Below are 25,044 nucleotides of genomic sequence, written 5' to 3' on the forward strand. Positions count from 1 at the left end.
AAGCCAGCCCAGAAGGGTCAGATCCTTAACCCTTAACTCCTCGGGCCTGCCCCCACCCCTCTGCCCCCACCTCCACCTTTAGGGAGCTGCTCCGCCCCATGCCAAGGGCCCCGCTCACATCCACATCAGCCTGTGTCCCCTGGCTGTGTCAACCGGGCTCAGCTGCTGCAGGAAGGAGCCAGCTGGGGTGCAGTCCATGTTGGGAGGGCCTCAGGAGTCTTGCTATCCCAGACTGCCTGAGGGGGTACGCGGCTACAGATGCCACTCACTTCTCCTTCTGGATGAGGTCGAACAATCCAGCTCAAATCCGAGATATCGGATCAAAACCGCGAGTTCTCCCCCTGCCCAGCCCTGCTTCTTCAGTGGGTGTGGCCCGTTCTCATCCTCAGCACTGCCCTCCCCCTGGCTCTTCTGTCCCCAAGGCCAAGTTTCCTTGACAGCGAAGTGGATGAAGGTGACAAGCTGGGGTCAACTCACTGTCGCGCCATGAATTAATATTAAACGTGTTTTGCGACAGGATTTGTCTTAAGAGTTTTTCAGAGCTTTTCCCTGGAAGAATATGTGAATGTGTTGGTTTGCATTTCGAATGCTGTTACACTCGGAAGGGCATCTCTGAAAGGCAGTAGCGGCTGTATCCCATGAGGCGCCGCGTTTCTCAAACCTAAAGGTCTGGATTTGCTTTGTAAAGCACAAGTGAATCTGTTAAAAACTATAGGCTGAGAGCTGACAATGGAGTGCCCTCCGGAACAGACAGCTGACAGCTGCCCGAATGGCTAAAAGCAAAATTTTTGTTTAAACCACTCTAGACTACCTGTCTCCATTCACAATAACCTAATAAACATGGAGCTTACATCTCTGTTTAACCCCTCTGTTTAAATGCCTTAGAATTTAGAAATTAAACTTTGAAAGACTTTGTAACCGTTTGCTCACGTAAATAGAACTAGTTAAAGAATCTATAGAAGCCTTCTGTAAAAGTCTTTTGAAAATCTGTTAACCTGAGAGGTACTACCTGTTGTTATGTAAATCTGTTACCCCTGGCAATTGTTCACTATTTCCTATAAGTTACCAGGTAAGACCTCATTCGGGGCTTTTTGAGACCAAGGGAGAGGTCTGAGCCCCCTGAGCTCCCGCTTTGCCTATAATCTTTATAAACTTATAAAACTATATCTTTGTCTCAGTGTATTCTTTTACTTCTTCCATTTTCCATTTCTCTCTATTATTTTCTTATCCCTTGCAACTCTACCAAAGGGACCCGGTTTTTTGCAGGGAACACTGGCCACGTTCCCCACAACTCACCCCCGGGCCCCTCTGACTAAACACGTCAGGAACGGGGAGGCCAAAAGACTTTGCCCCAAATTCAGCAGAGCACCCAGGGCACGGGGCAGGACAATAGGTACTGATTTCTCTTGCTGTACATGAGGAACATGCTACGAATTAGGGAAAAACATTCAGCCACCATTTGGTTTCAACTTGTAACAAACATCGATTTCACTGACTCCCTAAAATCAGAACATGGATATCCTTATTCCAGGTCCAGATCCCAGAAGTTATGGAACTCCTGGGAAGCAACCCCAGACACACAAACCCCGGGACCCCATGCAGCTGTCTGTGGCCCACCTCAAAAGCACCCACCTCTGCTGGCAACTCCCACAGGGCCTGGCAGGGGAGTGTCCTGTGTCCCTCCCTGGGCCCTGGGACCACACAGGTGCAAGGGAGGGGCCGGGTGAAGGCCAGACAACACAGATGCCCCTTGAGTAGCAGGCATGGGCTGGACTCGGAGCCTCAGTCTGCAGAACCTCATCCCTGTTACCTTTCCCTGCAACTCGAGCCAAATAGTAAGAGTCCAAATGAGCAGGAGACTGATGTCTGCTCCTGAAATAGCCCCTTCAAAGGGAGAGCACAGGGAACAGCCCATTAACAAAAAAAAAAAAAAAAAAAGAGGGCTAAAAATAAGCCTTTCCACAGGGAGGCCAGGCCAGTGGACAAAGAAGGAGCAGGTTTGGAAACACTGCTGGGAGTTCAGAGACTCGGCAGCTTCCTACGGCTGCCTGGCTTGGCCACCCCCTGAGCTGGACCCCCAGCCCAGCCTCGTGGTCCAGCCTCAGGCTGCCCCTGTGCCCGGTACACTTCTACCCGTCTGGCTGTAGCCCACACGTGCCAGCCCCCTGGCTGGACTGCGTCAAGGAAGCCCCTCCTCCCCCTTCCCACTGAGGAAACTGAGGCCTGAAGTAACGAGATAACAAGTAACTCACCCAAGAGCACATCACTGATAGGGACAGAATGCCACCGGGCTCCTAGTGGCCTGACTCCAGCAGGCACACACCTACTACCTGGTCAACTTGGGAGTCGCCCTGGGACCCCTGTCCCCAGCAGCCTCAGCTGACCCTGTACATAAGAGGACAGCCCATGTCCAGCCATGCTGTGCACGTGTCTATGAGCCATGCCACAAGCTGCACGAAGGGCGACAAGTGAGAGTTGGCCATCCAGAATACCCACCACGGGGCCGTGCCTGGCATGAAGAAACACCCATGGGTGCAGTGGGGGAGGCAGGGAGACCATCTCAACACCCCTCCATTCTTTTCAGGCCAGGGTCAGACCCTCCAAGGGGAAGCCAAACGACCTTCATCCACAGAACGCCGGTTCTGGAGATGGAGCCTGCCCTGCCCAAAGCCTCCATTTCAGCCCCAGCCTCCTGTGATCCTGGGGGGTGGTGGGTGAGGATGAGCAAGGCCTGGGCCTGTTCTGAGCGAAAGGCTTCTCCACCCCCTCCTCCAACTGCCTGGTTCAGCTTCATGCAAACAAGGGGCCAAGCTGGGCCGTGGTCCCTCAGGCCTGGGGGGCGCACAGGAGAGCCCAGCTAAAGCGGAGCCAAGACTCAATTTCAGAGGAGCCAGGAGTCCGTGCTCGCTCCACACGTAACTAAAAGGAAAAGCGCTGCGTACCCCAGACTTGGGCCAGCGAGATGGAGGGTGGCTTACCCAACCTCACTAGGTAAGGTCCTGCTTGCTTTTCTCTGAAATGCTGTTTGCATTTTCGCTCAGGCCTGGCATCGCTGGGGCTTTGTTTTGTCATGTACTGAAATTCAGAATGTGACTCACTCCCCTCAAGGCAGCACTCCAGCTCGACCCCTCTGGGCCCCCTCCTGCCCTGGCAACTGGGGAAGCTCCTCGACAATGTCTCCCCCGCGCCCCCCAGGCGGGTCCCGGCCACGCGGCCTCCTGGGGAGGAGTGGGCACAGATGCCACCACAGCTGCTCACTCTCAGAGGAAGGTTCTAGTAGGCACAGGCTTCGAGGGCTTGAGGGCTGGGGAGGAAGGAAGGCAGCCCTGACCCCAGGTGGTCATGGGGTTGGGAATGAAAGATTTGGGGAGAAAAGACCATTACTGTTTGGATTTCACAGTAAGAAGAACTTAATTTCTTCTAAAAAAAAAAAAAATCCCACACATATTTTAATTTTAAAAAGCTTTTACAACAAAAGGCTCAATTAATTCCTCAGAACCTCCACATCCCAGCTTTCGACTAACTGAGAAGAACCCGCATACGGAAAGAAGCCTGGCAGGAGGCTCTGCCCCCAGCCTTCAGCGCAGTTCTCCGCTGCCTCACTTAACCTCGCTGCCTTCTGCTCACTCCCCATCCGTCTGCACAATTTCCCTTTGGCTCTGGGGAAGAAGTCGGCTTGTTCCATGGGTGTGGGGTCCCCGAGAGCCCTCCCTGTCCTTTTGACGCTAGGCCAGCTGAACCTGTTGCAATCTTTTCATATAGACCCCCACGCACATCCTCATGAACACACGGATGTCCACTGGCACCTCTCCCGTTTTCCCCACAGCTGTGGGCTCAGTGGAGGAGGGTCATCACGACCCTATTTCCTGGGAGGCCTGGAGGCATGACTCCCCCAGAGGTCACCGGGCCGGCTAGCTCAGAGCCGGGCTGCCACCCGGGGTCTCTGATCCTTGGGCCATTGCCCTGTGGATCTCTCTCAGGTCCTCAGACAGGACCTGTAGGTGAGGCCTCCACAGGAAGACTTCAGGACACACAGCGCTGCCTGCCCTGGAGACGGGCTGGCTGGATAAACATTTCTACCTGACACCCCAGGGCCGGGGTGTGGGGTGAGGACCATTCTGAGGTTAGAAAGGAAAAGGAAAGAAGAATGTTCTGGCCAAGCCCCTGAGTGAGCACACAGTGGTGCAGAGCGCAGGCTTGACCCCATGGCCTGGGAGCAAACCCTGGCTCTACTTAATGTCCATCGTGCGGCTCCATGCCTGGTTTAATCCACATCTGCCAAGTGCAAACGGTCCCTTCTCAGGGTAGGGAAAGAGCCCCCACCCACACTCAGCCCAGATTACGGCCAAATGAGACCAAACAGGATGTGGGGGGCTGGGCAATGGGGTGATGGCACTGGAAACAGGCCAGGAGGGCCGTGGCTGCTGTGGAAGCCTCTCCCCCCTTCTCATCCTCTGTCCCACAGCAATCACCCCCCCACCCCGCCCCACCACTGACCTTGAGCCACAGCCTTCTACAAAGCTCCCAAAATAGCCAGGTCTCTAGTACCTACCAATTAGGCAGTGGCCACTGGGGCAGGATCTAAGAACTACAGGGTGTCCGGAAGGGACCTCTGGGCTGCATGCTCTGCTGGACATAGGATACCTCACTCACGCTTCCCATGCAGCCCGCCAGGCCCTGCCCAGCCTGAGGCTCCGGGGACGAAAAGAAGCACGTTTCACTCTAAGTGGAGAATCCTTGGAGAGCCCTCCTGTACCCTAAGCCAAGACCTGTCTCTGGGAATTCTGCCCATCTCGTGCACCACCCTGCACCCGCCATTTATGATTCACTGCGTTAAGTCATTAAAACACACACACAGTGCTCCTCAGTGAGCCACTTTAAGGACATGATCTCATCTGAGCCTCCATGAGGCAGACACTCAAGACCACGGATGTTCCTGAAGGACGATGAGACCCGAGACCTCTGGCCAATCCGCAAACTCAACCACCTCCAAGGGGGACATAAACCACCCCTCAGATGCACATGTTCGGGTTCTGCGTAGTCACACCATCCTTTTCTCACCCACGGCGCACGTGCTAAGAGTAACTGGGAGAGCCGGGGCAGGCTCAGAACCACAGACCATGCTGGGACAGGCTGCTGCTCTCCCCTGTCTGGCCCTCACTCCAACCACTGGGGCAGAAAAATGGCACCACAGCTACTGCAGACCAGTTGGGCAGGTGCTCCTGGTTCAAATTCAGTTCAAACCGTCAGATGCTGACAGCCCCCACAGGCCCCCATCTCACAGATGGTAAAATTGAGGGACAGCGAAGCCCAGGCTCTTGTCCAAGAGAGGGAGCATGTGTAGAGTAGGGGCTGAGACCCTGCCATTTATCCCCACAGACTACTCCACTGGGGCACTTTTGGCATGTTTTTTCCACAAAGGGGCTCTAATACTTCTAATTGTACATCACTTTGCACGCAAGTCTCTGCCCTCATTGCCTCTCTGGGGAGCCCCTGAGAAACCAACCCTGATGCCCTGCAAGCCCATTTCCTCTGCTGCTTTGGTGGCTCAGGTGAGAGCGAGCTTAGCAGGTGTGAGGTTCGCACAACTGAAGAGCTGGCTGACACCGCCCCGGGCTCCACACACTCCCCCTTCTAACAGGAATTCCAGCCCAGGACGCTCGCCTGAACACAGGCACCAGAGACGCCCCTGCCCCCTACCCCTGTCGTGTGCACACTGTCCAGGGCAGGGCCCCTCCATGCCGGAACCTCGCGTGCCCAGCTGAGGCCCTAGGAGGGCGAGCGCTGAGGCTGGAGAGCCCTCCCCTCTCCGCATACATCACCCCACAAGTGCATTTGCGTCTACACATCACAGCACAGGTGCGCCGTGACTTTTCTACCACCAGTATCTGAACAGGCCTCGACTCTGTTGGTCTCGCACATAAACCACAAAGTCCACCCAAACACCACTGTAAGAGAGAAGTCCACTTACTCCAATTGTGAACTTGAACTTGAACGGGGGCCCCTCAAAGAATGCGGCACAGTTATCATCACTTCCCGTCGCCAGCCGGTATGGCCTGCTCTGCTTGATGTCCACACTGTTGATGACTTTGTTGTGTCCTGTGATCTCGCCCACAGAGGAGCCACTGTCCCACAGGAAGACGGCTCCAAACCTGGACCCAACGAGAGGAGTCAAAGGAAAAAAATCAATCCTGGACGGTCGATGGGAAATGTGATAGCTGAGCTCCCAGTGCACCAAGGACAGGAGGGAATGTTAGCAGCGCAGCTTGGGAAGTTAAAGGAACAAACTTGAAAGCACCGTGATTCTGGCTCTGCAGGTATTTGTCCAAGAGATCTAAGGGCAGGTAGGGGCAACCTAAGTGCCTTTGGGTAGGGACTGCATGTGCGTGTCTGTATGGCCCCAGGCCAAAGTACCTCCCGCATGGCAGGTGCCTCAGAAGCACCTGCCCGGGGAGGATCTTTACGGCTTCATCACTCTTCTAATAGTTCTGTGGGCAGCGGCTGGGAAACAGACCAGTTACCATTCCCTATGGGAATGGAGACGCCTTGCTCTCGACTGGCATTCAAAGAAAACTTATCGTGGTAGTTAATATTTGCTACCAAATGAAAAAGGAACAAAGACCTACAGGAATAACTTGAAAAATCATGGAAAAATTAATACCCACCAGTGCACAAACTAAGAAGTGCCTCTCAGGGAGGGAAATAAAGACATGTGGCTGTCAAGTTCAAGCCCTTGTGGGCAGCCACGGTGCTGGGCAGGGAACCCTGACGGCTCTTGGAATCAAGGCAGCCTGGGTTCCAGCACTGACCCTGCCGGTCACCAGGCCCATGAGGCAGCACCCTCCACCCCAGTGTCCACTGGGTCTCATTCCTTGCTCAGGGAATCTTAGGTGACGCACCCAGCTGAGGGCACAGTCCAGTCTCCCTTGTGGGTTCACATGGCAGCTTCCAGAAGGGACCCCGATAAAAGAGGTTTTTCTCTTCTGCCTTGTCCCCTCCTGCTGCCTGGAAGGTGGGCACGGCAGCTGTTCTGGGAGGCGAGGGTCTCAGGATGTCAGAGGAGAGAGAGGAGAGTGGGGCCCCAGGCACAGAGCCACTGTGATGTGGACCTCTCCCTCACATGTGGCCAGTCACCACCTGTGAAGGTGGTCAGGGGCCTGGCCCCTACTGGGAGCTCCACCTACACTGGCCCCAGCTGACATAGACATCACTGCGTCCCCCTCCCTCCAGGGCACAGGCCATGGGACGGGCAGAGTGGCCGAGGGAGTGACTCACTTCTCCCTTCCTTCCCCGACCACAGCGATCCTCTTACTGTCTTCGGTCCAAGCAATGTCTTTAATCTTCCCGGCGAAGGGCTGATACTCATACTTCAGCAGGTGCTCCTTCTGCGTCGTGTCCCAGATCCTCAGCTTTCCAGACACATCTGTGAGACACACAGGGGTGGTGAGAGCCACACGTCACCGAAAGACAAGGGCCGCGTGGCCGCAAGGCCACTCAGCACCACCTCTGGTTTCTCGGGCTTTCTGGAGGGAAACGACACTCAGCCACCCTCCAAGCAGAGCCTGCTGTCCCCACGAGGGCAGCTACTTGGGGTCTCTGCATTTCACCAGAAATCACCTGGGCAACAAACCCTGCTTAGATGTCAGAAAAAGCACAGGACACATGATGGTGACATTTCAACATGCCATGAAGCAGTTCAGTTACTGTGTTTCTTTGCTTGTAGGGGCATCTAAATGGCCTATAGGCCTTGGACAATCTTGTCACTTTGTAAAAGTGACAAGATTAGCTATGCCCGCCTTTCCCGTGCCGCTGCTGCAGGAACTAACAGAACTGAGCTGTGCAGCTGTGTGGTGCAGCCGTGCAGCCTGGGGTGATGCTGTGGCTTGGCCTGGTGGGCCTTGCCAGGGGTCTGCAGACCTGGCCCCCTGTGCAGCTCCCTGACAGCACGCTGCCAGGCAGACTGGCAGCCTTACTCGCAACCAGGAACGCTCCACAGCTTGCAGGAAGCAAAGTGTGAGTAAAAGTCTTTTGAGAGACCTACAAGGTAGGTGTTGCGAGGGGAGGAGACCCATACACTGAACCTGATGGCAGCTGTGTTCTCACTGGAGCGTGGGCCGCCGACTGCAATAGAGCAATGCTGGAGGCCACACACCTCCCTCCCACGCCACGATCCTGTCACCAAGTACCAACTCCCAGCCAGACACACCCCTTCCAAATCAGCACCGTGTCGGCGTAAGAAATGGGAGTGCCTCACACAAACTCTTGGGCTTAGAACCTCAGACCAGGCCTCCAAGCAGGTAAGGGTGCCCAGCTTCCCCAGAGGACCCCAAGCCACGTCAGTGCCCCCCACAACCCCACAGGTTCCAGTAAAAACAGTGCCTGTTTAAACAGCGCCTGTTTTCTTGGTCTAACCAAGGCAAGGCAGGGCAGCAGCGAAGAGTTGGGCCTCAGGAGCTGGTGCCCCAGATTCAAATCCAGCCTCTGCCACGTCCAGGCTTTGTGGGCCTCACCAAGCACATGGCCACCATGTTCCTCCATACAAGAGGTGGAAATAAGACAGCCCCCTCACAGGGCTGCCGCAGGGTTTGACAAGTTAACATGTACGGTCTCCGACCAGTCCTCAGTATGCAGGGAGCACTTGACATTAGTTAGCTAGGACTAGCTGTGAATGAACTGAGGCCACCAGAGACCCTGCACTTACGAGCAGACACAGAGCCTGAGCCTAGACTGGGCCAGGCCCTAAGACTCAGGAGGCCCACATAAGGACTGTCCCCGGCGCTCAGCTGAGCTGCGGGGACAAACAAGAGGAGATGCCAAGTCCACAGAAACAGCACTAACTGGGGGAGTCTCAGAGAGCCTGGGGTCCTCTGGGCGAGGTCCTGGCTTGTGGCCAGAGGTTAAGTTCTAAAGACAACCTGGAGATCTGGTTAGTGAAGTCCCATCGCCAAACAGGTCAGCGGGGAAAGAAAAGGAAGTCAGCAGAGGCTGGCAGCTTCAGAGGAGGAATGCTGGGTGTGCAGGAAGGACATGCACACATGTGCACATGCTCCCTCACATGTACTCACGAACACACACTGCCCCACAGAGAGGAAAATGCTCCCCAGGACGGGGTGGAGGGCATCTAACCCTCTACCCGACGACTGGCCCCAGAGTTCCCACCTCCTTGGGCTCAGCAAGCCACTGCCTGCTCCCCCAACAGCGCAGCCTCCCGTCCAGGCCTGGCTTCCCAGCCACCTCTCACCCACCATCTCACCAGCCAGACCGCCATCAGCCTCCTCCACGGGCCCTGCTTACTTGTGTTAACTCTTTTCAGAAGCAGCCAGGGCAGGAAAGAGACAGCAGGGGCCCAGGGATAAGGTGCTCAGGCCCCGAACTGATGAGAACAATGCTGCCGCGGTCCCCAAACACTGGCCGAGGGCCTGCTGGGGGCCAAGTCGCATGCTGGGGGAATAGCAGTGACCCTAACAGACCAAGCACCTGCCCTGCAGAAGGGTCTAGAGAGGTGGCAGACAATAGAAGCACACCTTGCATTTCGTGTCTGTCCACACGGCACCAGGAAAAAAAGCTTAGCAGTGCAGGGACAGGGGAGGATGGGGGAGGCTCCCTCCCTCCTCAAACTCTTGCTCACCACCAGGACAAGGGGCTGCACAGGGGAGTGACCATGCTCAGGGCATCTGCCTCATCCCCGTGCACCATGCCCAAGTGCACGGAGCTGCTCAGCAAACCCAGGGGGCGAAGCAGATGGGGTGGCAGGCGGGAGAGCCAGCCCTCCAGTCCCAGGGAGGCTTCTGCTCACAACGGAGCCGCAGCCTGGTCTTCCCGTGCCTAAGCAACCCTCACAGCCTCCAACCCTGGGCACAGATGACCCTTCCTCCAGGAGGCCCGCCCTGGGCCTATGGCCAAACCAGACGTCTGCCACTCTCTGCACTCCAAGGGCCATCGGGAATCACTGCCCGGGTGCTGAGTGGACTGGGCAATAGGGGCAAACCACTAGCATGGAGCTATCCCAGGAAAAATAGAGGATGGGGCCTGCCCCAGAAACGACCCCTGCACTTTGAGAACCATCATACGGGAACCATCATCAGGCTCCCAGCGGGCAGAGACTGACTGTCTTGTTCAGTGCTGGAGGATCCCCGGCATGGAGGTTTCAGCAGCCGCGGACCAGTTAGCCTGGCAGGATCTAAAGAGCCCACGGAGGGCTGGGACCCCACCTGGGAGTGAGCTCTGGGCTTCCTGAGGTACTGGGAGCCTTCCACCCAGCTGGGCACACCAGGTACCAGGTAACCCACTTAGTGAGCCAGCACTTCCTGAGCCGCCCTCCTCCTCCCTCCAAACCCTACACACCACACTATTTTTAGCCCAACTCATCTCTGCAGCAAACGTTCCTCTGTAACCCTTAACAATCCCTTCACTCTATTCAAAGAAACGTATTACGAATGGAAAACGTGATCACCACCCAAGAATACCTGGACCAAGTAAGGCCTCAAACCCCCCGGTTCCTCCACCATATCAGGGTACTTTTAAAAAGAGAGAACAGACTGATGGTCATTTATTTATGGGGACCATCCTCTGTGTCAGTCTCAGACACAGCCTTACTCGTGGATTCTGCAGCAGCATCTGAAGGCCATTGATTTCTGTCTTGTTGAAAACCCCTTTGGGACCTGGGAGAGGGCAGGCCTGGGCCTGCAGGCTCTCGGCTTGACGCTGACCGAGCAGGGAAGCCGTGCCAGGCAGGGGGCGGGGGCCCTGCCAACCACATTCCTCTCCTGAAAAGACACTGCTCAGAGCACCCGTCTCTGTGTTAAACACAATTAAAAAGACATTTGGGCCAAATCTTGGGGCTTTAAATGAAGAGACATTTTGCTGGCAAGCAGGGCCAGGGGAAAAAATAAATCACGGGGCTAAAATAAAACATGAGATATAAATTAGAGCAAGTTTTACAGAGAGAGATGGAGTCGATCTCAACACTAAAATCATTAAGTGCCTACTACACACCAGACTCCTGGCCTGGCTCTCATCATGATCTCGGCTGGCTTGCTGTCCCTGCTGGATCGGTGCAGAGCCCCAGTTTTGGTGACAGATAGTGTGGTCACCCTCGGGTTAAGCGGTGCAAGGGAAAGGGAAAGGAAAACGAAGGCCCAGGAAGGGAAGTTCTTCCACTAAGGCTACACAGTTAGTAAGAGGCTACTATGGTTTGAATGTGCCCCCCAAAAAGCATGTGCTGGAAAGTTAATCCCCACTGCAACAGTGTGGGAGGTGGGCCTAACGAAGCGATCAGGCTACCAAGGCTGTCCTCATGGACGGCTTACTGCTATTATCAAGTGGGGGGATTCCTTGTAAAAGGACAAGTTCAGCCCCCTGGTGCTCTCTTGCCCTGTCTTTCCTCTTCTGCCATGGGATGATGCAGCAAGGAGGCCCCTCAGTCCCCAAGTCCCCAACCCCCAGAACCATAAGCCAATTCATTATAAATTACCCAGTCTGTGGCATTCTACCGTAGCAGCACAGAACAGACTAAGACAGGGCTGAATCCAGGTCTTCCCCAACCCCAAAGCCTGCTGTCCTCCAGACATACACCCTTCAGGAACAGGCTGCTGTGCACATGCAGGGCAGTGCAGGCAGAACCCAGCAGCACGTGTGAATCCCGCCCTTCCCTCCTGGTTGTCTAGCTTGTTCAGCGATCGGGTCGTGGTGTCACTCTCCAGACATGCTGACGGGGCCCACATCAGCTCACGCGCTTGGCTCTCCCTGGGGCTAGAAACAGGGCTAAGCAAGGCAAGCAATGAAATATTTGTTGAGCATGTAAATGAATGGACAATTGAGTGAGTGAACGAATGGGACCCCACTCTAACTTCTGTGCCTCCTGCTCTCATCTGCAAAGGTAAAGCTCCACCTCAAGGAGCTAAGTGAATAAAGCTCCTGCAAGCGTGAAGATCTTTCCGCCCCTTGCCCAGCCTCCTCCGGTGCCACACAAAAGCCCAGGCTGAAGAGAGCAAAGGCCCAGTCCACAAATACAACGTAAGTGCTTGCTTTGAGGCCAGCACTGTGTCAGGTACTGGGAAAGAACAGCGGACAAGAGTGACACAAAACAAAACTACAGTTCAGACACACAGGTAGTGAGCTCCAGCACATCACGTGGCTACCCGCAGAAGGCCTCTGGCCAACCTCACAGGAGCCATTTCTGCTGACCGCTGAGTTGGAACCAACTGGAACACTCAGAACTAGAAAGTATATTTTCTAGAACTAAGGCCAGTTCTGGAATGGGGCACTTCAGTGGCTTATACTTTCCTTGTCAGCCCCAACTGAAACTATATACATTGGTTCTCTCACCTGTCAACTAACCCCTCCTCTCTCTCCCCATCCCCCTCGGCCAGGAGCCCAGCTCAGCCTTGGGTCCCGAGTGCCACCTGGGCCACACCACATACCTCCAGAGGCGACGTAGAATCCACTGGGCGCATACTTGGCCACCACCACCTGATGGGCATGCTCTGTGTAGATGTCGGCCACGGCTGGGTTCTGCAGGAAGGAGACCCCAGAATGAACTGAAGGAACACAGAGCAGCTAAGCTGTTTCCAGCTTTCCAAGTTAACACATTTGTGGGAAAAAATGACATGCACACAAACACCTAAGTCAAAACCTCCATAAAGAAAACCCTAGAAGCGTACCTACCTGCCTATCTTTGGGTGATAGAATTTTATGTAGTTTTAACTCTTTCTTTAGTCTATGATTACAGAATTCAGAGGGTTTTGTCCTTATCTGCTTTTCTGTACTTTCCATAATACAGAATATATATTTGTAAAATATAGATATGAAACGAAAGTTTGATTGAAAAGGCCACCATGGTCCAATTGTCCCCTACTTGTGGGAAGCTGCCAGTTGAGGCTGCCTGCATTCCAGGGCTGGCGTCCCAACTCCCCCAGGCTGAGCACCCTCTCTCACTCAGGATCAGCTCTCCCGGGGCTGCCCTTTGATGCCCAAATGCCCCAAACAGAGCTCCTGGCCGTGCTGGGCGGGGACAGAGGGCATGCAGCTGGGCCCCTTTGTCAAAAACCTGGGTTTGGGATGAAACGTCGATTCCCCACTTACTTTTGCAGCACAGACATAGACACAGACACACACACGTACACACAAAACCATTCTCAATGTGTCTCCACAGTCAAGCTTTCTCTCGGGAAGGAATAAAGACATGGCCATCTAATCTCTCTAATACCTGCTGTCAGCTTTCTATAAACCAAGGGCTCCTTGAAGAGGCAGCTTCCCACACACTCAGGGCTGAGCACCAGTGAGGCTGCCCAGCTTCCTGGAGGCTGCTCAGGTACATCTAACCTGACCCACCACCTACCACCCTAGCCCCCTCGTCTCCTGTGGCCCCCTTGACAAGAACCCAGGGCTCGCACTCTCCTCAGCCTCCAGGTCCCAGGACCCCCATGCTGCGCTACGCCCTGAGACTGAGACTAGAGACACACATCCCAAACCCCAACCCCCTCTTGCCACCCTGTCTAAGCTCCATGTCTCTGCGAGTGCTGAGTCCTCAGCCAGTGGCACCTGCCCTGCCTGCTGGCACCTACCCACCCATTAGGTCCCCCTGAAGCGACATCTCCCCCATGAAGCCTCCGAAGGCGGCTCCTATACTGCTAGCGACATTGTTCTGTGTTGTCAAAGCATCTGGCACATCCCTGAGGCAGGCACAACACATATCACAGTCCCTAATGTCCTTGTCCATGGCCCCCAACTTTTCCATGACCTGCTTAAGGTGACATTCACCTCTTTAGCCATCACAGCACTTAGCAAGTAACGTGCTCAATAAATGATTTTGGGAGGGAAAATATTTTACATAGTCCTCCTCTTTCATCCCTAAGACTTAACACTTAGCATTATGTGATACGGTAGATACTTGTGATATCATGGTTTAACCCATTTTGGAATAAACATTTGTTAATGAAATTAGAAAGATATCAAGATGTTGACTATCTATCCAAAGAAGACAATATGAATGCTAAACAAGCACATGAAAAGGTGCTCAGCATCACTAGTTTTCTGGGAAATGCAAATCAAAACTACAATGAGATACTACTCCACACACACTGGAACCAATACAAGAGACTGATGTCATCAAGGATGACAAGGATGGAGGGCTGGGGACACTGCAATGCAATGATACAGCTGGAAAATAGTTTGGCAGGTTATTTATAAAGTTAGACATACACTTACCATACAAAATAGCAGCAAACCCACTCCTAGATCTACCCAGGAGAAATGAAAGTACATGCCCACAAAACACAAGTGAATGATGTTCACAGACGCTTTATTCATAATAGCTCCAAACAGGGAACACCCAAATGTCCATCAATAGGTGACCAGGAAACATGCCGTGGTACATCCATTCAATGCAACGCTGCTCAGCAGAAGAAAGGAACAAACTGCAAATGCTCAACAGCAGGAAGGAATCTCAAAAGCTTATGCTAAGTGAAAAAGCCAGGCAGAAAAGACTACACATTGCATGATTCTCTCCATATGAGAGAAATTTGAGGAAAGGCAAACCTAATCACAGAGAGTGGATCAGCAGTAGCCAGGGGCGGGGTGGAGGGCGCCTTGTGGATAGATGGAGTGTTCTGTGTCATGACTTTGGTGGTGGTTATGCAACTGTATGTATAGATATAAATATAGATATAGATGTACATACACACATCAGTCAAGACCCAAGTTGTATACTTAACACTGACAGATTTTACTTGTATCTAAATTACACCTCATAAAACTAAGCTGCTGGTTGTCTATTAAATGTCTGCCTGATCTACTCCTCTCCTGCTCAGATTAGTCCTTCATATTTCAACGTTCTGACACAGACGAGTTCCCTCACAAAGCACCAGGCAAAAAGCGACCTTCGACATGCGACGCCTCTGAGACAGTGTCCTGGTGCCCACTTGTGGCCGACTGAGGGTCCTCCACTCACACACGGGGCACACCCCTCCCACCCCACCCCTCGCTGGCTCCTGGTGACCTCTGCACAGGCAGCACTGTCTTGGAAGGGCGGGAAGGGCATCCCAGAGATGGAAGATGACTAGGCAAGACCATGGAGTAAGTTCTGCCCCTAAAAATTCCTTCCCCTAAATGGTCAGGGCTGTGTGTAAATCCCCAAGGGCACCTGAATCCTGCCTGCTCCATGAATCACTCACTCGTTTGTATTCTAAATACAACTAGGTCAGCGTGGGGGGAGACACTCCAAACTGCAGATAATGACTTACATCTGAGTCACAGCAACCTCCTGCCCACGCTGCTCAGCTCGCAGAGGGAGGCCGCTTACTAGAGCCAGAAAGACACCTCCCCTGTCCCTACTGTCACTGCCTGTTAGGTTCATTCCAGATCAGCTGGGTCCAGATGGCACTTGGGCACAGCCTCTGTGTGTCCCCTCCCTCCTATGGTCTTGGGGAAGGAGAACAGGAAGCCAATCTCAGGGCCCAGCGTGTGGTTACTGCTGCAGGCAGGAGCTCCATCTCCCATCGGGGCTGGGGAGTCTCTGCCTGGGGGAGCCCCTCCTCCAGGGCTTCCTTCCTGTGCTGCCGCAGAGTCCTCACCCCAGTCTGGCCCAGCCTTTCTCCTTCCATCCTGGCCAAGTTCTTCCTGTCCCTCCTGGGGACAGCAACATTGCTTCCTAACTCATCTCTCCGTCCACCAATCCGCCAATCTCTACCTCACGCCCCTGACAACCTCACGCCCTTGCTGCAATCCCCCGCCCTGAGGGCCCACACACACCAGGATCCCCAGGCTTTGTGCCTCCCTGATGTTGCCAGGAGCTCTTTGGGCCAGACCTGCTAACCCACTGACCCGTGACCCTCACTCCGAGCCCCACCTCGGGGCTAGGACAGGCGTGGCCCTCTACTCCACGCCCCCACCCTCCAGGGGCCGGGGCAGTATCTCGGGACAAGCCCCAGAATTCTGCCATCAGCCCCCAATCCACCTGAGAAGATCAGGGGGCCTCTCAGAAGACACGAAGGACGCCTGCACTCGAGGAATCACATGTGTGACGCAGAGTCAGGACCCACAGTTGGTGACAAGCAACAGCTCGTGAGAGCACTCCGGCCATGCCCCCACAGGGCCAGGTTCGAGGCCCAGCGGTAAGGATTTGGAGTAGCAGCTTTGGACTCTCCCCAGGAAGCTGGTTCTGCTCTTTCTCACTGTCCTCAGATTTGACCACCTCCTCCTCCCACCTGTGTGCCAGGGCTCCCTGCCCAGAAACAACAGTTGGTCTTTTTTCCTAGGAATCCTGTCAAAGGGGATACCTGAACAAACTCCCCTCGACACCTTTACAGTTTCTGTCCTGCCTTTGTCATGCAAACAAGCTCACAGAAGGAGAGTTACCCAACTGAGGCTAAGCTCAGGGCAGCATCGACTCAGCCAGCTCTGCAGCTCCCGAAGCTTCTATATCCCCACGTCCTCCCCCTCAGGCAGTGAGGAGAGTCAGAGGTCACTATACCAATTTACAAGTGGGCTGTGACGGCACATGGGTCCCAGGCTTTGGCACTCTTATTGCAGCTCCTGGCCCACAGTGAACCCAATGGAACATGCTGGAAGGCTGGGGAGGCCCCAACCAAAAAACGTTTCAGCAGCACGATACAGCGCCGCAAAAGGAGCCTCTTGTGCTCTTCTCTACTTGCGGACAGTCCCCAGGAGCCCACAGAGAAAGCCCCAGGCTTCTTCCACAGTCTCCTAGGTGGAGTGCTGGCTTTCCACACACCCCTGGGAGCAACAGAAGCTCACTGCAGTGACTGCTGTAGCTGACCTGTGCGTTAAACACCACTGGCAGGGCCCTTCTGCTCACTGGTGGCTAAGGCCAAACCCGAATGACTGCAAAGAAACCCAGCTCCAAAGCGGCAGCACGTTGCCCTTCTCCTAGTTATCTTCTAAGACCAGGGCAAAGGCCACCTCCTCCAAGAAGTCATCCCTGGTGCTCCAAGGTAGACATGATCTCTCCCACCCCTGAACACCACCTTTCCTAACCTACTACCCTACTGCTCTCATTACTTTCCACCTGGTACTACACATCATTTTTGTACCCTACCTTCCTTCTACACTAAGTAGACCCCATGGAGGGCAGGGCCCTTTGCGGCTGCCAAATACCCCAAAAGACCAGGTCATGGCTGGACCCTGGTAGCTGTTTATCAAGAAAGAAACCACCACTCACTATTCGCTCTCAGTGTGTGGACCCGACAATGGATTCTCTTTGAAACCTCACACCATCTCCCACAAGGAAGGTGATCTCATAACCTATCCTACAGGCCAGAAATCAAGGCACAGAGACAGCGAGTGATGTGCCCTAGGCTGCCCAGGCCTTGAACCTGGGCACAGATGCTCCTGGCTTGTGGTGGGTTTATCTGATGTACCGTGTACCACTTTAGCACCATTACAGTCAAACTACTGCAAGTCAGGGACCGCCTGACATGGTGCCAGCGTTAGTCTGATTCCTTAACCAGAGAATACAAGTTTACTGTATGGCCGGCAGTGATGCCTCAGAACTGCACGGAGCCAGTTCATTCAGCTGGTGGGAGAAGCCGGGTGGTCACCTTCCCTGCCTGCCTCCCAGCTCAGCCCCACAGGCCTCAGGCCAGGGCCGGTAAGACTTGGTGTGTGACGCCAGGCATGGCAGTGATCCTTGTGGGATGATGCATAAACAGGACACCGCCATCTCCCTCTGTCCTCCCCTCTCCCACTACCTGCCCAGGACCTTACTGAGCAGTCACAAGAGTAGACTTTGCCCCTCCAGAGCTTCAGTATCCTCATCTCCACACAGACAGACAAAAGCAGATGTGTACCGCCTTGGCCCAGGCTCTCTGAGACGCTTTGTGAATTAACTCAGCTAAACCCTACACCGACCCCACGATACTCTGCTTACTTTTACAGTTGTGGAAACGGAAGAGAACAAGGGTGAATATCCCAAGTGCTCGGCCCCGCCCAGCACAAAATGCACTTGGCAAAGACCAGCGGGCGCTCAGGGTTACGTGCTCCTTGGAGAACTGTGAATGGGGTGGGGAGAGGACTGGAACTGGAGGGTGCAGGTGGGGTGCTGGCTTTTTTTCTGGGTAGACACAGGAAGCAGGGGGTAGGAGTGACGAGCAAGCCAACCAGAGCTGAGGATCTACAGGTCTAAGGATCGAGGTATGTCACCAGGGTAGGGACTGCCCACTCATCTGCAACAGCGGTAGAGAAGCAGAGGGCCCCTTCAAGCCCAGTGTCCACAGCCATCTCTGACAGTGCCCTGCCCAAGGGTCAGACTGGCAGGGTTGCTGGAGGAGCCTCTTCGGCCACTCTGGCAGAAGCTCCCTCCACTCACCTCAAGAGTGAGGTGGAACCTTTTCCTTTTACATCAAAGATGGCTTTAATATCCGCTTCCCCAGCAGGGCAAGAAACATACCAAGGCCACCCCATAGGTGTCCATGGTAGGGCTGAGAGGACCCAGGTGCACATGGTTATTTCCTGCCTGGACTCTCCCTACCTCTGCTCTGTGTCCGTCTCAACTCTCTTCCTGGAGAACTCTTATTCATCCCCTAAGACCCAATGCAAACGTGCCACTTCTCTAGCAGCTCTGTGGCACAGCTGGTTCTTCCCTCAAGTTCCCAAAGTACTCAAAACATTCTTCTTTCAAAGTGCTTAACCAAGTGCTTTAGAAGGTTTTCATTTGTTTTTTTGAGGGAAGGTCTTGCTATGATGCCCAGGGGGCCTTGAACTCTTGGGCTCCAGTGATCCTCCCGTCTCAGCCTCCCGGGTAGCTGTGACTACAGGCGTGAGCCATGCCAGGCTGTTTGTACCAGAGTTCTCAGCCTTGGCACTACTGGCATTTTGGACTAGATAATTCTTTGCTTGTAGGATGGTCCTGTGCCTTGTAGGATGTTTGGCAACATCCCTGGCTTCTACCGAGTGGCACAAAAATGTCTTTAAACACTGCCAAATATCCCCAGAGGGCTGAGGTGGAGGCAGTATCACCCCTCCCTGAGAACCAGAGTTAAATCTCGGCCCTGTGGCTTACAGGCATGGCTCAGCAAGACAGGGTAGGGAATGAAGAACCAAGGCACGGTCATACCAGATGAGCATGCCCCAAGACGTGAGTTAAGCTTTGAGCAGCTTCCTAATTGCCCTCCTGCCTCAAATCTTAGGTACAGAACTCTCTCTCTCCTGGAGATCTGATCTTGTTACTTGTCTGCTTGACCTTTAATGGTTCCACTGACCTCCAGAACAGGTCCGGGCTATCCCAGGGCTATCGGAGCCACCTACCACCAGTGGACACCCAGGACCTCCCCGGCCTAGGTTGCATTCACTCCCCTCAAACCCAGTGCCACAGCTACAAGCCAGATCCACCGTGGCCTCCTGGACGTGGCTCCCTCTGCCCCAGCGTCCCCTGACTGGAACCTGCAGCCACTCCGGTTTTCCTGAGATGAAGGCCCCATGGTGCTCTCTGCTTCCTTGAGCTGTGAGGTGGTCAGACAGAAGGCCCTGAGGTTCCTGGCTCTGGAGCTGGTGCTGCTGCCTGCATGTTTCCGGCTAGGCGGTAATCAAACATACCACATCCTTCTGCCACCCAGAGCTCATTTCATCCAGGACAGTGAGCTCTGTGTGGGCAGGGCCTCTATCCTGTACCCCATAGGCCAATGGCTGTCCTGGACACACTGCAGGGACTCGGCAGGCATGCAACTAGATGGGAGGGATGAGGTCAGTCCTCAAGCTCTCTACCCCACTGTGACCACCCCCAACCTGCAGGGAACATACAGGGGCCTGGGGGGGGGTCCTTTTGTGCATGACTGGTACAAGATCACATCATGTGACACTGGTCAGAGAATTCAACATCCCCCAAACTGGTCCGCACCCTGTGCCAGGAGATGAGCCCACTGACACCACGCTTGGATGTGCAGCAAAACTGCTGTAAACATTTCACTTCCTAAAAATCAATTTTATACACATAACTTTTCCAAACGTATATTTTAGTTCTGGAATCTAGGAACTGGATATTTTACAAAGCAGGTCCCAAACTTGCCTGCATAGCAAATCCGCTGTTGCAACTGGCAGCATTCGAGAGGCCTCTGTTGGGAAGCTCACTGGCAAAAGCTGGCTTTTTATAGGGGAGGGATCCTGGGAGTTTAGAATCATGAACAGGTTCCTTCAGTAACCTTTCCCAGTCTTTGCACAGAGGCCACAGAAGGCAGAGGCGATACGGGCCTACCAGGCTGTGCCCACAGGATGACACAAGCTAGCAGGAACCACAGTTAGACCCAAGCAGGTGCCCACACTCGCGGGAAGCCTTCCTTAAGCCCCCTGCATGCATGAACCACCCCTTGTCAGTGGGTAACTTGTCTCAGACACGGTGTACACGCTGTTCACTGGAATCTTACTTCTGGAGCTCTCTCCTTCTGGAAGCTTAGTGTCTAGATGGTCACTATCACAACATGCTTTCACTCTGCAGAGGACAATTTCCTCTTCAGGGGAGGCAATGGGCTGTGTTATAAGAAGTAGATAAAAAACCCAAAAAACAAAAACTACCCTTTTTCTACAAGCTTAACAAGTGCCATTATGCTGGGTTCACTAAACAACTTTTAATTCAACAAAATAAATGACAGAGGCAGTTCCAAGTGGAAAGTCGGCAAGGGTACTTAGCGTTGAAAGAAGGTGGATCCCACCAGATTTAGGCCCAGCAATCTAAACTACGCTGAGCTTTTCCCATTCTCATGCAGCAAGACCTCAGTGGCTGCCTATCATCTCTACAAACTGACCTGGCCCAGCTTTCAAGGCTTTTCAATCAGCAAATAACTTAGGGAGCACCTACAGTGTACCAGGCACTCTTCTAGGTGTGAGGACAAAGCAATGAATGAAACAGAGAAAGAGTCCTGCTTGCCTGGAGCTGATGCCTAGTTAGGGCAGATGGGTAGATATCCTGTGTACACCTGTAGGCAGTGTATGTACGCCTGCCCGCCAGCTTACTTCCTACTTTTTTTGTTTTCTGGGGGGGCAATAATCTAGGCAGGAAAGAATGGTAGCTTGGATGGGGATGGAAACAGAGGAAGTAGGTAAAATTTGTTAGATTCTGAAGATACTCTAAATGCAGAGTCAGTAGGATTTGCTGAAGAATTAAGCATGGCACAGAAGACAGGGGGAGTCCAAGAGAAGTCCAAGGTTTGGGGCCTGAACAGCTGGAGGAATGGTGCTGCCCTATGGGGAAAGACACATGGGAAACCCAAATTTGGTTTAAGGTACATTAAATCTGAGATGCCAATTAGACATCAGTTAGACCTTCCATGGTCTGGTCTCAACCTCCCTTCTTCCCTCTTTCCTCCCTGAGCCTGTTTTCCAACTAGACCATCTTCCTCCCGGGACCCTGAATGGTCGTGAGAACTCATGTCTCATTTTTCCCCAGGAATATTTTGCCCCGATAAAAAATACCTTTACTTGAGTACCCATGGTCCATCCGCCGAACTAACAAGAAACTGAGGACCTACATCTGGCAAAGGGAGGGCTAGACTAGCAGTATCCCATCCTGTCCTAGCACTGCAGAAACTTAGATGGGAAGGGAAAGAAGGTGTACACTCAGCAGAGAACAGCAAACCCCAGGGAGAGATTAAGAATAAAATTCTCTGGGTCAGGCGCAGTGGCTCATGCCTGTAATCCCAGCACTCTGGGAGGCCAAGGAGGTAGGATTGTTTGAGGCCAGGAGTTCAAGACCAGTCTGAGCAAGAGCGAGACCCTATCTCTCCCAAAAATAGAAAAATTAGTAGGGTGTGATGGTGCATGCTTATAGTCCCAGCTACTTGGAAAGCTGAGGCAGGAGGATGGCTTGAGCCCAGGAGTGTGAGGTTGCAGTGAGCTATGATAAGGCCACTGTGCTCCAGCCTGGGCAACAGAAACCCAGACTCTCCAAAAAAAAAAGTCTCTGGAGCAAGTAGAATAGGTTTCACAAGTCAGCAAAAGTCTCCTACAAAGGGGGTGCTTGTCTGTGGTTGTAAATAGCTTCTCCATTGGAAGTGGCTCAGTTATTCTCCTCCTTCACCTTGCCGTGCCTGACTCCTCTTCAGAGAGTAAGAGGCCCATGGGGGTGAAAGGAGATGCTGCAGTTTTAGAAGCCTGCACAGCACCAGACACTCAGCAGGTGTTTTATGTGGGGTTTCCTACCTGGAAGTGAATGTGGATTGCAATGAATGGGGGCAGGACTTGTTAGGGGTAAAACCTAATATTCTATTGCTCTGTATCTTTGAGAATACATTTCATCTGTCAAATTACTAAGAGAGGACCTCCTTAGGTCCGTCTCAATTTTTATTTTCTCGAGATCGCAAGATCTTACTCCAGAGCCTTCCAGATCATTACTACGTAAGTCCTTAGTGATGTCTCCGCAGTTCTAAGTGAGCACGATCAGCTTTCTAGGAATCTGTGTGACGAGCAAGTTGTTAGCACCTTCAAAGCACATTCACACCCACCCCCTCATTTGAGGTGCCCGGCAATCCCGGGCAGGGCGGAAACCACCAAACAGAGCTCCATCTTCCAGCTGAGGAACACCAGTGACTGGCTTAACCAGAGTTGGGGCAGAGCCAGCAGCACCTCAGACCAGGAAACTGAGGCCCGCAGAGCCCTTCGTTCTCTCAGCCAGATGTGAGGCTCCTGGGGGTGATGCACGCCTGATCAGGGACAACCCTGACCCAACAAGGGGAATAATCAGGCTGATGTCCCTTGTAAGCCTACGGGAATCAGAATCACCAGGCCCAGCACAGGAGAAACCTCCCAAATGGCCGTGGTGACACCTCCAGTTTCCATCCCCCTTCCATCACTCAGGCTGAGGAAGGGAAAAGCAAGACTGAAACGTGCAATCCTGGAAGTGAGGGAGGCTGACAGGCAGACTAGGTCACTTTGATAATTATGGAGGAACAACATGAATTTGCAAGGATTTCCCAAGGAGGAGCTGGCTCTGGAAGCATTTTAAGCCTGGGTACAGGGTGCATGCAGAGAATGATTCATGGGAATAAACTGGTTCCTGTTTTTGCTGCGGGGCTCAGATCCACAGTGGCAGATCAGGCTGAAGTTCAGAGGCTGGGGTGTTACCCCGGGCTCTACCACACAGGGAGACCGAGGGTATTAATAATGAGTAAGCCCGAGTGCCATTTACCAAGTGCTCACTGTGCGCCAGGCACGGCTGGGCTTGAGACATGCGTCAGCTCATTCAGTTGGCCCAGGTGGCCAGGAGACGTGGGGAAATCATCACGTTTCACAGATGAGGAAATGGGGGCTCAGACAGGCTCTAGTCCCCAGTCACACCCAGGTCCAAGCAGCAGCTGACCGAGTCTGTCTGATCTCTCAGGTCCAGAGCCCTCGTACTTAAGGTCTAGACTAATCTGAGCCTCAGTTTCCTCATCAGGAAAAAGAGGAAATGGCCTTGGACAAACTTGAAATCTTGTTCTGGGCTCCTGAGGTGTGGCTCCTAGGCTGAGGGGGCGTGGCGCTCTTTCCCTTCCCAGGCCACTTGGTAGGAGGTGAGGGCGTGGAAGGGAAATTAAGAGAATCCACCAATTCCTAAGGCAGCACGCAGGCACGGAACTAGCGCCTTGCGGAAGAAGGGGGTACTCACGTCGATGTTCCTTAAGATGACACACTTTCCATTGGTGTACAGAAAATTGTTGCCCTTAGGGTCGCCGCCAATGATTTTGGAGACGCCCCTCTCCACCTGGGGGAGGCTGGCGAACACCTTCTCTGCGGAGACACAAACGCGGAAGGGCACATTAGGGGCAGCCCCTGCCTCGGCTCCCCCCAGGCCTGGCAGAGGACGGAGGAGACCGATGGGGAGGAGAGAAGGGCCCTGGACCGGTCTCAGCCGGTCACCTGTTGCCTCCGCCGGGAGGGGCGGCCGCCACTTTGAGGAGCGCAGGAGACTGCATGACTTCCTGGTCGGCGCTCCCGGCCGGGCCCTTCGGGGACTCCGCGGCTCTGCCGGCCCGGCACGCAGCGTCAACTTTGGGGTGTCCCCCGGGCGGGGCATCGCCGCCCGGCACCCCGAGGGCAGGCGGACAGGCGGGGCGCTGGTTAGCGCCCGCACCCCTCCCCCGCGCCGGAGACCCCCCCCAGCCGCCGCGGCGAGGGCCGAGGGGCCGGGGCAGCGCGGCGCCCGCCCGGGGACCCCGAGCCGCGGCACTTACTGATCTCGTACGGCATCCTCGCCCACTTGTTACCGCGCCGCGCTCGCCGAGATCCTCCGGAGCCGACCCGCGCTGCAAATCAGACGTCGCCGAGGCCGAGCCCGGGGACTGGGCCGGAAGGCGGCGCCGGGCGTGCCGGGCGTGGAGGGGGCGGTCCGAGGCCGGGGCTCCGAGGCCAGCTCGCGCCTGCCCTGCGCGCTGCCGCAGCGGACGCCCCGAACCCGGAAGCGCGGCCCCGCGCGCGGCTCGCCCCCAGCTTTGACCATATATAGTCAAGCGCTCAGCTCGGTGGCTGCGGCCCCGGCGAGCCTGCGCGGACCTGGCCGCGCCCCTCCCCCCGCCGGCCCCGCCCCGCCCCGCCCGACGCTCCGCCCCGGAAGTGACGCTAGCAACCCGCCCTGCGGCCCGGTGAAAAGGCGGCGCGAACGGCAGACGCGTTCAGAATCGTCCCGGGAGCGAGAGGGTGTTCTGTTCTTCTCGTGAGCTGAGGCTGGCAGGTTGCTAGAGGCCGCTCCCCGTGGGGGTTTCGGAGGCGCTGGAAGCCTGGGGGCGCTTCAGTAGGAGCTCGGAGAGCCTTTTTCGTACCTGTGCCTGTGTGGTGGGCGCCGGGCGTCCTGGCGCTCACGGTTTGCAGGCAGGAAGCGGGGTGCTTTTTCCTCTCTTTTTTTTCTTGAGGCTGAGTCGCCCCTCCTCGAAGCACTGCTGTAGTAATGAACTTTGGGGGTGTGCCTTGTTTAGCTGACCGCTCACTAGCTCTCTCTCCTAAAACTTCCTTCTAGAAAGCTAAGCTAAGAAGGGCAAAAAGGCCGTAGGTCCTAAGAAAACCAGAGGTACTTCTAAGAAAGCTAAAAGCTCTAAAAATCGGGGTAGTGGCTCACTGGGGTGGGGG

General features: G+C 54.4%; 1 protein-coding gene across 1 annotated transcript in view; it reads right to left on the reverse strand.

Moving 5' to 3' along the window:
* The window catches only part of WDR1 (WD repeat domain 1), a 41,404-nt gene extending 16,951 nt beyond the window's left edge, over positions 1-24,453 (reverse strand). Inside the window, exons 1-5 of the mRNA XM_012664293.1 lie at positions 24,156-24,453; positions 23,591-23,712; positions 12,423-12,513; positions 7,276-7,423; positions 5,972-6,152 (exon numbers count right to left, since the gene is read on the reverse strand). Of these exons, the coding sequence (XP_012519747.1) occupies positions 5,972-6,152; positions 7,276-7,423; positions 12,423-12,513; positions 23,591-23,712; positions 24,156-24,171 (558 nt within the window). The 5' untranslated portion in view covers positions 24,172-24,453. The remainder of the gene's footprint in view (positions 1-5,971; positions 6,153-7,275; positions 7,424-12,422; positions 12,514-23,590; positions 23,713-24,155) is intronic.
* Between the last annotated feature and the right edge of the window lie 591 nt (positions 24,454-25,044).

Source organism: Propithecus coquereli, unplaced genomic scaffold, assembly GCF_000956105.1.
Source record: "Propithecus coquereli isolate 6110/MARCELLA unplaced genomic scaffold, Pcoq_1.0 Scaffold88, whole genome shotgun sequence".
NCBI lineage: Eukaryota > Metazoa > Chordata > Mammalia > Primates > Indriidae > Propithecus > Propithecus coquereli.